This window comes from Tarenaya hassleriana, unplaced genomic scaffold (assembly GCF_000463585.1).
Source record: "Tarenaya hassleriana unplaced genomic scaffold, ASM46358v1 Cleome8, whole genome shotgun sequence".
NCBI lineage: Eukaryota > Viridiplantae > Streptophyta > Magnoliopsida > Brassicales > Cleomaceae > Tarenaya > Tarenaya hassleriana.
The window spans coordinates 3,848,817-3,860,727 of NW_010970490.1; the positions used below are offsets into that span (position 1 = coordinate 3,848,817).

General features: G+C 32.0%; 2 protein-coding genes across 2 annotated transcripts in view; both read left to right on the plus strand.

The window, feature by feature from the left end:
• The first annotated feature begins 909 nt into the window (after positions 1-909).
• LOC104802885 (cation/calcium exchanger 1-like) lies at positions 910-2,811 on the plus strand. The gene has a single exon (XM_010526702.1). It carries the CDS (start codon positions 1,030-1,032, stop codon positions 2,773-2,775), a length of 1,746 nt encoding a protein of 581 aa, XP_010525004.1. The 5' UTR covers positions 910-1,029; the 3' UTR covers positions 2,776-2,811.
• Positions 2,812-11,781: 8,970 nt separating this feature from the next.
• The window catches only part of LOC104803115 (WUSCHEL-related homeobox 11-like), a 2,235-nt gene continuing 2,105 nt past the window's right edge, over positions 11,782-11,911 (plus strand). The window contains exon 1 of the mRNA XM_019201150.1: positions 11,782-11,870. Coding sequence (XP_019056695.1) covers positions 11,782-11,870 — 89 coding nt within the window. The remainder of the gene's footprint in view (positions 11,871-11,911) is intronic.

The window sequence follows — 11,911 nt, forward strand, 5'->3', positions numbered from 1 at the left end:
CGGCTAACAAAACCGGAAAAAAAAAATACTACCAAATTTTATGGAAATAAAAACCAAATCCTTGATTAAATATTAAAAAAATGCAAGCCCAACAAAAACACTAATTAGGTGAGGCGAAAGTTCAAAAATTTATATATATAAACGGAAAATGTATGTATAAACATATTATTAGATAGAGATTATGTAGTTGCAAGGAGTATTCTTATTCTTTTTAAAATTCGACACATTCGGTTCGGTTCGGTTCTGTACCAAGGTACAAACCAGGCCGGGCAAATAAGAGCAAAGGAAACGACCACGTTTTGGGGTATGAATCCTGATGGGTCTAATGGGCCGTAGGATTAAAATCTCAAGAGGCCCAAACTTCTAAACATGGCCCATCCAAATTTATCCCAAAATATGTTTAAAAAATTTATATATTTAGTTCATTTAGGTTGAATTTGGTGTAATAAAAATGTGTTATACATGGATTTGAATTTATATTCGAGTTTTTATTTATATTATTCTCATTAGAATTCTTTATAATATTATTATTTCAGTACAATGGATTTTTCTTTTATCTTTTTGTTTAAAAAAAAAGTCTTGCGGAATAAAAAATTTGATTTTGTTTTCAAAGTGTATCATAACATAGGAGCATACATAATATATATATATATGTGTGTGTAATAATATTGTCGTGTATCCTCTTTATATATACGCGTATTCTCTCGTAGAAATCAACAACGGATAAAACCCTTTTTGTCTTCTTTTTTCCTTTTTGTCGGGATGGATAAACCCTTCATCCAACTTTGATTTTTCTTCCTTGCTCTAACAGTGAACAGAATATACCTTCCCCACTTGGTTTCTCGAACCACATGACAGAACTTTCTTACACACACACGCGCAGGAACTGAATCATATATTGTCCAAAAATAACACGTAAATTAATAATAATAATTGAAAAAAAATACGTAGGAATATGATTTTCCTCATTATTATATCCAAAAAGCCTAATCCCCCCATCATCACTCTCCTCGGATTCAGTTTCCTTGAATGGCAAGTCTCTTCTCTTCGCATCTGAACTCTCGCTCCATCTCTCTTCTCCTCAGCTTTTTCTTCGTCTTCCTCGTTTATCTCCACCTCGCTCCACTCTCTCTTCTCAGCATCAATCATCCCGTTTTCCTTGTCGAACCCCTTAATTCTCTCTCCGGCGACGGCTGCGGCGGCGGACTCACCGGTCTCGCCGACCACCGGTCGAAGTGTTCTTATGTCAGATCCCAACCTGAATGTGCGCCTCAGGGTTACATAGACTATCTTGAAATCTTCTACTGCGTTTTCGGGAACTCCCCTCTGTTGGGTCATCTCGCTCTTACAGCATGGCTGCTTGCTCTGTTTTATTTGCTCGGCGACACGGCAGGGAGTTACTTTGTTCTTTCTCTGGAAAGTTTGTCTAAATTATTGAAGCTGTCTCCTACAATCGCCGGCGCCACGCTTCTCTCTCTCGGCAATGGAGCTCCGGATCTTTTCTCCAGTGTTGTCTCCTTCTCGAGGTCTAACAATGGCGATTTCGGGCTGAACTCTGTCTTGGGCGGTTCGTTTTTCGTGTCCAGCTTCGTTGTCGGGACGATATGCATGTTGACCGGATCTCGAGGTGTTTCGATAGACAAGAACAGCTTCATCCGAGACGTGGTGTTTCTTCTGATCTCTCTGGGTTGTCTCTGTCTGATCATTATTGTCGGTAAAATAACCATATGGTTTGCTCTCTGTTACCTCGCGATTTACTTCGTATACGTAGGGTTCTTGTCAGCCTCGCGTTTCTTCAACCGCAAGAAACCCAAGCCCCAGCCGATTCAGCGGAGCAAAGAGGAATTGGCCGAGATGGGTGTCCCGTTTCTCGGATATGTGGACGACGAGAAGCCGGTTTCGACCAAGGAAACCGACCAAGAACCCAGGATCGATCAAGAACAAGAATTCAAGATTCTGAATCTTGATCATCATCCGGCGAGAAGGTCTAGATCTTGCATCTCGGTGCTACTAACTGTTCTAGGGCTACCTCTAAATCTCCCGAGAAGACTTACAATTCCGGTGATCCACGAAGAAAGATGGTCAAGAACCTGTGCGGTGGTTTCCACCGCCCTGTCGCCGGTTTTACTGACAGAACTTTACAGTTTTCGTAACAGCGGATCGAAAAGAAACGTTAAGCTGTACGTGATACCAGGGTCGATCGGATCGATTCTCGGGGTTATGGCGCTACTAACGACGAAAAAATCTCACCCGCCGAAGAAATTCACACTGGTTTGGCTTCTAGGAGGGTTTATTATGAGTGTGGCATGGACCTACATCATAGCCCAAGAGTTGGTCTCATTGTTGGTCTCATTAGGGTACATATTTGGGACAAGACCTTCGGTATTAGGTCTAACTGTCCTTGCATGGGGCAACTCTTTAGGTGACCTAATCGCCAACGTAACAGTGGCCCTGCACGGTGGTACGGACGGCGTTCAGACAGCACTCTCCGGCTGCTACGCAGGGCCGTTGTTCAACAGCGCCATCGGACTCGGGGTGCCACTTGTCATGTCTTCATTGGCCGAATACCCTAGGGCTTACGCCATCACTACAGACGACGACTCTTCTTCTTTGCTTGAGACATTAGGGTTCTTAATGGTTGGCTTGCTTTGGGCACTTGTGATAATGCCGAAGAGGAACATGAGATTGGACAAGCTCGTCGGAGGTGGCTTGGTTGCTATCTATCTGTGTTTTCTCTTCTTGAGATTGGTTAGGGTTTTTGGAATCGTATTATAAATTTATTAGAAATATATACGAATCTATGATATTTTTTCTGGATATTATATATATATATATTATAATAGAGTTTATTTATCATGTATGGATCAAATAAAAGCATAGAACATGGTCAATATTTTATCAATAGGAAGAAAAAATCATGTAAATGAATTAAAGCCTTTCAGATGTCTCTTTATCCAAATTGGGTAGTTCACTTGGTGATATGAAGTGCAAAACTTCTGTCTCGTTTCGAGTTTAAAATTTAAATTAAGAGAACATATAATCCGAATATGGTTGACTTTCACTCCCGATATTAGTTTAGATCTTGGTGCAGCATAACCGGTTACAAAAAAAAAGATTCATTCTTTTTTGGGAAAATAAAAAAAAATTAAATTTTATTTTTGGTGAAATAAACATTAAACTTTAAACGAATCTAAAAAAATATTGAACTTTTTAAGTGATTCAAAAAATACATGAACTTTTCTGCGATTGTCAAGAAAATACCAAACTTTTTTAGGGATAAAAATACATAAACTTTATGCGATTATAAGAAAACAAGTAAAATAATATGTCTTGTCTATATCTTCTTATGCCAATCATAGAAGAGATGTGTTTGTTTTATCAAAATTAAAAAGTTTAATATTTATTTGATAAAATAAAAATTTCAAGTGTTTTTTTTTTTTGTTAAAATTGTGAATTTCAGTGTTTTTTTTTTATTATTATTGGTAAATAATAGTCAAGTTGTGAGAATCATTGTCCTTGCATACATGTGTACATAGAGAGATATGAGTTGTGATTTGATATTTGTTGTTTTATGAACAATGTCGTTTCCGGCAAAACTCATTCACGTCAGAACAAAAATTAGTGGAGTGAGGGGGTTCACTGTTCATGGACCCTATTTAATATTTGTCACTGTCCTAGATTCCATTCTAAAGGGAATCTTCTAGAATGTTTTTTCCCTAGAATTACCACTTAACCGGTGCTCATTCTGACTTCTATAACAAATTTAAAGACTTCTTTACTTCATTTAAAAATAATAATAAAATTAAACTGCAACTCCTTATACTTTGGATGTGAATACACATTTAAGTTATATTACAGACGAATAATTAAATTTAAAGCAGAGCATCTTAATTTGTTCCAATAAATTCGGTGCACTTTGGGTTATATGAAAAAAATAAATAAATAAATAAAAGCAGGAATGATAAATTTTTGGTAAGGTTTTGAATTCAAATTTTTTTAAACAAATAAAAAAAAAATTAAAGCAGTATATTATCTAAATTATAACTATTTATGAAATCAAAAGGAAACTGCAACCGGAGGGAGGAAAGTGACGTTTGGAATTTTATATGATAGCATACACTTGAGTCCATGATTCAACTACAACCTCACGCACTTTAAAAATTATCTGCACAATTTTTTTTGGTAAATGCAGAACTATTTATTAATCCTTTTTTTATTATATACTCTATCTGTTTTAAAATATTTATTGTTTTAGGTTATTTTATATTTTTTTTAAAAAGAGAAAAAAAGTCATATACAAATAAAGAATAAAATCAATGTTACCATTAATGATATATTGAAATTTGGTAAGGATAAAATTAAAAACTATTGTAAAAAAATGTCTTAAAAATATAGAACGACAAATATTTTAAAACATAGAAAATAATTTAAAATTACAAATATTTTGAAACGGAAGAATTATTTTTTGGTCTTCGAATTAAGCAAAAAAAAAAAAAAGTTATGGGTTATCAATCACGCTCATATCTTAAATGTCCCAAAATTGATCGGATCAGTTTTCATATATATATATATATATAAACACATATATAATTTTCCTATTTTTTTCCACACTTTCCTTTCTATAACAATTATATATATCTGGACAAAAATATATGGTGTGAAATTGAATTAAAGACGTAACATAACATAAAAAAATGGAAGAAAAAAAAAACAAGGCCGTCATGGTCCGTATCACACTTGTATACCTTCAGAGCCATGTTTATATATAAATATGTCTAATTGTCTGTGTTTTGGATCTGATATGTTCTGTTTAGAAAGCCCATGAACAATGGTAAATGCTCGGAGAATATGGGCTTTATAATGGGCTGATATTGCAAGCAAGTTTAAATGGGCCTTCATATTGCTCTCACAAGGCCCATTAGTTTGTCCACTGGGTTTCTCCAACTTGCCCCATTAAGGAAAAATAGGATTTTGTTATAACAATCCTTTTTAAATTATAAATTAGTATAACAGCCGTGATTTAAAAAAAATATTTATTAAATTTGAAATTTTTAGTCTATGTTATGATTTTTATTTTAATTTAAGGCTTCGTCACAACGATCCATAGAATCAAGTTAATCACTTTGTTCTTTTTAAACAAGATAAATTTAAAAAAAAAATGTAGTTAATTAACAAGAAAATGGATGGCATCTCACATGGATCCCAAAACCGGCATTTTAATTTTAGTAATTAAAGGTACCAACGCATATATGCGATTCCATTAGGGAAGAGGAAATTAATAGCATGGCGACTTTTACATTGGGGAATCAAACAGTTTAAAGTTGAGGAGCAACAATGGCAAAAGCATATTGTAGAGAACCAAACAATCATGGCTAGCTTCCAGCCTTAGGCATAATTATTTTTATGCAATTTTTTGGACCGACGGTTTGGATATTTCCGTTATTGAAGGCATAATGCCTTAAGAAATATTGGGTCGATTTCTAAGAGAGTATAGAAAAATTATTTTTTGTAATATCGGAAAGTTCGCAGGTGCTACAGTCCAATATATTAGTGAACACCCTTGATGGAGTTAGGAAAATAATATGCATTTTAAATTTGATATAAAATTCATTCTACTTTAACTTAAAATATATATATTTTCAAAACAAAGTGGTCGGCGAGACGTGACATGATATGCACATTAAAATTAAAAGGTTATTATATATAAATGGAAGATTAAATTTATTCTATTTAACCTAAAATATTTTCAAAACTATAAGTGTTTGGAGTATCAAAAGGTATAATTTACCTTCTCATGGCTAAGATTGAACTTTAATATCGTACACTAAAAGTATTATTATATATAAAATAAATAAATATGATAATACACAAAAAGATAAATCAAATAAAATGAACTGATGTAAAAGTTAATTAGATATAATTTTTAAAATTAAATCAATAAAATTTGAATGAACCCCATATTAAAAAAAATGTTTCACTAATCATCACAGAGGGAGACACGCGTGCGCAAGGAGAAGAACATGGCATATATAAATAGAGTTTCACTAATTAGAATCGAGCCGTAATAATTAATGATTAAAAAAGTAAAGTATTTTGTGCTCGTGTGGCATTCGAAAAGATTATGTTTTCCTTTATATGAATTTCCTTTTCACAAGAAACATAGCATCTTGTCTCGGCAATGGCCACGCAAAGTGCCGGCAGATGATCATTAAATTTAGCACTTATAGTTTTGGAATTAATCTATATGTATATAATAATATATAATATGATGCATGAATCTATCTTAAGCTTTATTATATGATGATGTTTAATGTCATTTCGCATATACATCAAAAAAAAAATTAAAAAGAAAAAGCTTCGAACTTTTGCCTTTTGGCAGTGTTTGTGATGGTTAATCATGCAAGTGCGGGACACATCAGATGCACTTCAAACACATTTTAAAAATTAAAAAATTAAAAAATTAATAATTAATATTAACAATGTGGAAAAGGCACGATAATAAAAAATGGTACAAAAAAAACTTGCGCCGTTTCTTTGATACATTTAATTTGCACCAACCATAAATGTTTTTTTTCTCAAATTAATAATTCATGTTATTTTTCAGCCATGAAATTTCAAATTAATAAAACACGCACTTAATGTATATTTGCATGCGTATTTATGTATATATATTCCGTACATGATTTTGGGGCAGGACCACAAAGCGAAGATTTTCATCAGAAATGTCTAGGGTTTTCGAAGTCTCTCATCTCAGGACCACAGAGGTTTGCTATTTGCTAGCTAGGGTTTTTTGTCCTCTTAAACCCTCGTAATGGACAAACCCTAGATTCTAACCTAAAGGACTTGCATTGGCGTTTCAAACATTTTTCCGAATTAATTGATGATATTTTAAATCTAGCTTCAATGGTTTAAAATACGTAAAATTATGGGTTTTTTCAACTTGATCGAATTTTTAAGAACAATGATATATATCATTGTATCTTTCAGTTCAATTTAATTATGAAATTTTGAAAGATTGATTATTTTCTTTACCTCAATAACCTTTTTTCTATATACGCAAAAACATATATATATATATATATATGTATATATATATGTCCTAGCTCCACTATCTACTGCCAGGGCATATAATAATATATGAATATTCACAAAAATTAAAGCACCTGAAATGATGGTAACAATGTTTATAATGAAATAATTACTCAACTTTGATTTATTTTAACGATACATATTAATTAAAACCTTTCAATTTGATGCTTTGGATGATTACATAAACTGAATATATATAATTATATGATCGACTTACGTGTACCATTGGCCGTATCTGCAAGCCATTAATTTGTAACTTTGTTTTGGGTCTCACACACACATATACACATAGATATGCAGCGTGCATATACATTTGTATATATAGATTGATACGTATATAATTGAGCTGTCAGGAGATCTGAGGAAAACCTAAGGAAAGGACAAAACAGATGGGAGTTATTAAAGACAAGTGACGCCCAAGTGCATCAAATTCCAATCACAATCAGAAAGTCATACAAAGATTCTCCAAACTCTACATTTTTTTTTTTCTTCTGCACGACTAAATCTGTAAGAAAAACCAAAACCAGCATTTTTTGGAGGAAATTGAAATATCATTTGAATTTATTGTCTAAAAATTTTAACAAAATTTCAGATTATTATATTAAAATCACATATTTCGTTTTAGTTTTATATATCTTCTGTTTTAATATATATAATTTTAAAATTTTCGACTGAACACACTTTCTCCTATTTTTTTCCCTATTAGTAAGAACAAATTTGGAATTTAATCTTCAAAAATACATTGAATTTTTAACCGATTTTCTCAAGTTGAATAATTTCTAAAACTTATTTTTCCTTGAAACAGAGAAGTTTTTTTTATGAACATTTGACTATTTCCTTTTAGTATATTACAATTCGGCTGATAATTCGTTTTCCGACACATGCTCTTCATCCCTATGCAATTGAGGCTTTCAACAAGCACAGAGAAAAAGTGCTTCCTCTAATTAGACATATAATTTAGTTTAATTTGCTTAAATCTAATTCAATGTATATATTGGTTGTTTAATTAGGTTTAATAATCCTTCGCATGGAGAAAAGTTTAATTTCTCAAATCCCATGCCAGGGTAATTTCGTAAATTGATTTTATATGGAAAAACACGAGAGGAAAAATAATCTACAAAACGAATTATCAAGGTATTTAATATTTTCTGTATTTACAAGTCCTTCAAACATAAAGACTTGTAATATCTAAAACAATATAACAAATATCGATTAAAAATGATATATTTTCTGAACTGACGGTTCAGTTTTTGTGAGATAGTACATAAATGCTGGTTAGCATTTATTTATATATATATATATAAAAATATATTTAAAGCTAAGCTTTTAATATAGATATTTTTAATAAATATTTTAGTTTTTGTTTTTGTTTTTGTTCCAATGGGGACACCGACCAACATCTGGTTCTGCTTTTAGGGCACAAGTGTTGGCCCCCCTTTTTTTGGCTTTGATTTTTAAGCGTGTGTATAGCCGCGATGTTTCACCCATGGGGAAAAAAATCACTTTCTATAGGTAATTTCCGACACAAATACAGACATATATATACACATATATTTCTAAGTTAAATATTGTCTCATGACTTCCTAAACTATCGCAAATATGATATCGTCTTGTTGTTTGATGTGAAGCAAGATTGGGAGAAAAACTAAATTCTATAAATTTTATAGCGTCAATATATACATTATCTAGATATGGGTGATATAAGGGTAAGAAAACATATTCTTATTATATTTTTAAATTTAAATCTAAATGTGAAGAAAGCTTTTTCGGTCCTTACGAGACATAGTTAAATAAAAAATGGGTAAACTTTAGAATTATCAATAAATATATATATATATATAAAGAAATTTCTAACTGTATCCAAATGATATAACAACATATATCCAAATTTGGTGCATGTATTGGCACCCACACCAACATATTCAGACAGGGGAAACTGAAAGAGGCAGATTGTCGGCTACTGGCTTCCTACACTTTTTTTTTTGTTAAATCTCCCTACACTATTTTTTTGACCGTATATATACATACATATATATATATATATATATTAAATATATATGTTTTGGTCTGTACACACGTACATGCACCCTCACCAAGAGACGAAACACACTTTCTATTCCATACAAAGTTATTTCCTTCCAACTTATTTGTCATGGCAGTTTATCTAAATCCGTAAACAGTAAATGTAAATATACAATTATAATGCGTATATATATATTCATGTATAGACAAGGAGTTTGACTGCGCCAACATAATGAATAAAACTACTACTACTACAAAAGAATATTTAATAAATATCCCACAACTCGTTTAATTTTAGAAGGAAAATTAGATCCTATAATGTTTTCTCAGGTTCGAATTTTAATGCGAGATATTCATAAATTTATATTATATTTTTCAAATGAAAAAAAAAACAATTTTCAAAGAAAAAAGGATTATGCAAAATGTGAAGTAATTTGAGTGATAAGTAATTGCGTAGAGGCAATGGAATTGAACTTCAAAATATCATAATTAATTTTAAAGTTCATCGAATCTAATTTTCTTAACTTTACAAAACTAAACTTATAAATTAAATTTTTAGCTTTAATTAGTTTAGCTAAATGAATTTAACATTGTATATAAATTTTAAAATTAATCTGATTGATTAAATTTTCTTAATAATTAAGTTAATTATTCCTGAATCGGGTGGCAGCCGGATTATTATCTTCAATCATATTGGATGCATCGTAAATATAAAATTCACTTGTACTTGGAATTCGATCCATAGTTCTGAGCAAAGCTGCCATATCTGCAGGTTATTACATATTCTTATGAAAGAAATAAAATTGGCAATACTGGTTAGTACATAGGAAATAAATTTTACAGGAACAATTTATCTAACCGCAAGAAAAAAAGGTTATTTTACAAAATTATAAAATACTTCAAATCTTATTCTCAAATAAATATAACAATAACCGTTATAAATATACACACACACACACACTTTGTACGTATAGAAAATTGAGTGAGGATGTTCGCTTAACGTCAGAAGTAATTAATTTATTGCACGGACGGTTTCTTGACATTTCCTTTGGACTTTTCCTTTCGATTAATTTGTTTTTTAAAATAATTCCTTCGTATAAACATACAGTTTCAAAACAATTGGACCGACAACATACATAAGAGGCAAAATTCCATTTTTCTAAGATCAAAACAAAAAGTTGGTATAAACATTAAATAAATAACATCGTTTTAAAAAATAAATATTTATTTACGTCATACAAAATTATCCAACACAAATAATTCAACTGTATATTTCCGATATGGAAGGTTAATCAAAAGGAAAATTGGAAAATCCATGACTATAGAAAAACGGTTTAAACATATATATATATTTTTAATTATTGTTGTCTTCGACCTTTTTGTATTTGGTTTAGCCCGCAATATATATATATATATATATATATTGAATTTTTATTTTCCAATATTTAATACAACGTTTGTATTTTTTTAATTGAAAAGATAATCTTTTGGGGTACAGCTTTCCGTGCATCACATTCACATGGACCAGAGCGAAGACAAAAACCTCAGCGTTAAGGTTTTGGTTCAAACGTAGACTATCTCTCACTTGATATTACCATGTTACCCCTGCCTTAGACGATGCTAAACCGAAAGAGGCCGATACAGTATGTCACTACATATATATATATATTAAAATACCTAATTTCTTTTTAATAGAGTAACTTTAATTTCTGTTTGCAATAGGAGATAAAAACAATGACCATATATTATCACAATAAATTGTGCCAAAATTATTTAAACCATTTATCATATATCAACATGCATGAAAGTCACAAATTAAATCTTTTAGAGCTGATTATTTCTACTATATTTATACAAAAACTTTACGTTAATTGTATAACATGTAGTGTGTGTGTATATATATATATCATCTTAGAAAACCTTAAAATTGGAATTTATGGAGATAAAGAATTATTAGTGGAAAAGTAGTGCTGCTACATACATCTTCAACATAAGCGGCCAAGTAATTAACTCCGTTCTCATACAATGTCTCCGAGTATGTATTTACATTTTTGTGAAGCATATGTATAAATATTCATATATTTTATATGTTTTTTTGTTGTACGGTACGTAATATTTAAATGAGCCCACTAAAAGATATAAGCCCCTGTGACTTAATAAACAAGAAAATTTAATCCATTAAGAAATCTTCCTCCTATAAATTTCACGCACCAAACTCTACCACTTCTCAGATGTAAGGATTTCACATCTAGTCCTTATTTTCCATATATATATATATATATCTATGTGTATATAAAGAATCACCACTAAAAGAAGAATCGAAATGGCACAACAGGCACAAGACCGTCACCGCAACACCAAGAACCATGGCTCCGCCTCCTTTTCCTCGGCCGCAACCGAACCGGTCCGGTCACGTTGGTCACCTAAACCGGAACAAATCCTCATACTCGAATCGATCTTCAACAGCGGTATGGTTAACCCACCAAAAGACGAGACCGTCAGAATAAGAAAGATGCTCGAACAATTCGGAGCCGTAGGAGACACCGTCACCGCAACACCAAGAACCATGGCTCCGCCTCCTTTTCCTCGGCCGCAACCGAACCGGTCCGGTCACGTTGGTCACCTAAACCGGAACAAATCCTCATACTCGAATCGATCTTCAACAGCGGTATGGTTAACCCACCAAAAGACGAGACCGTCAGAATAAGAAAGATGCTCGAACAATTCGGAGCCGTAGGAGACGCAAATGTCTTCTACTGGTTCCAGAACCGCCGCTCAAGATCTCGACGGCGGCAGCGGG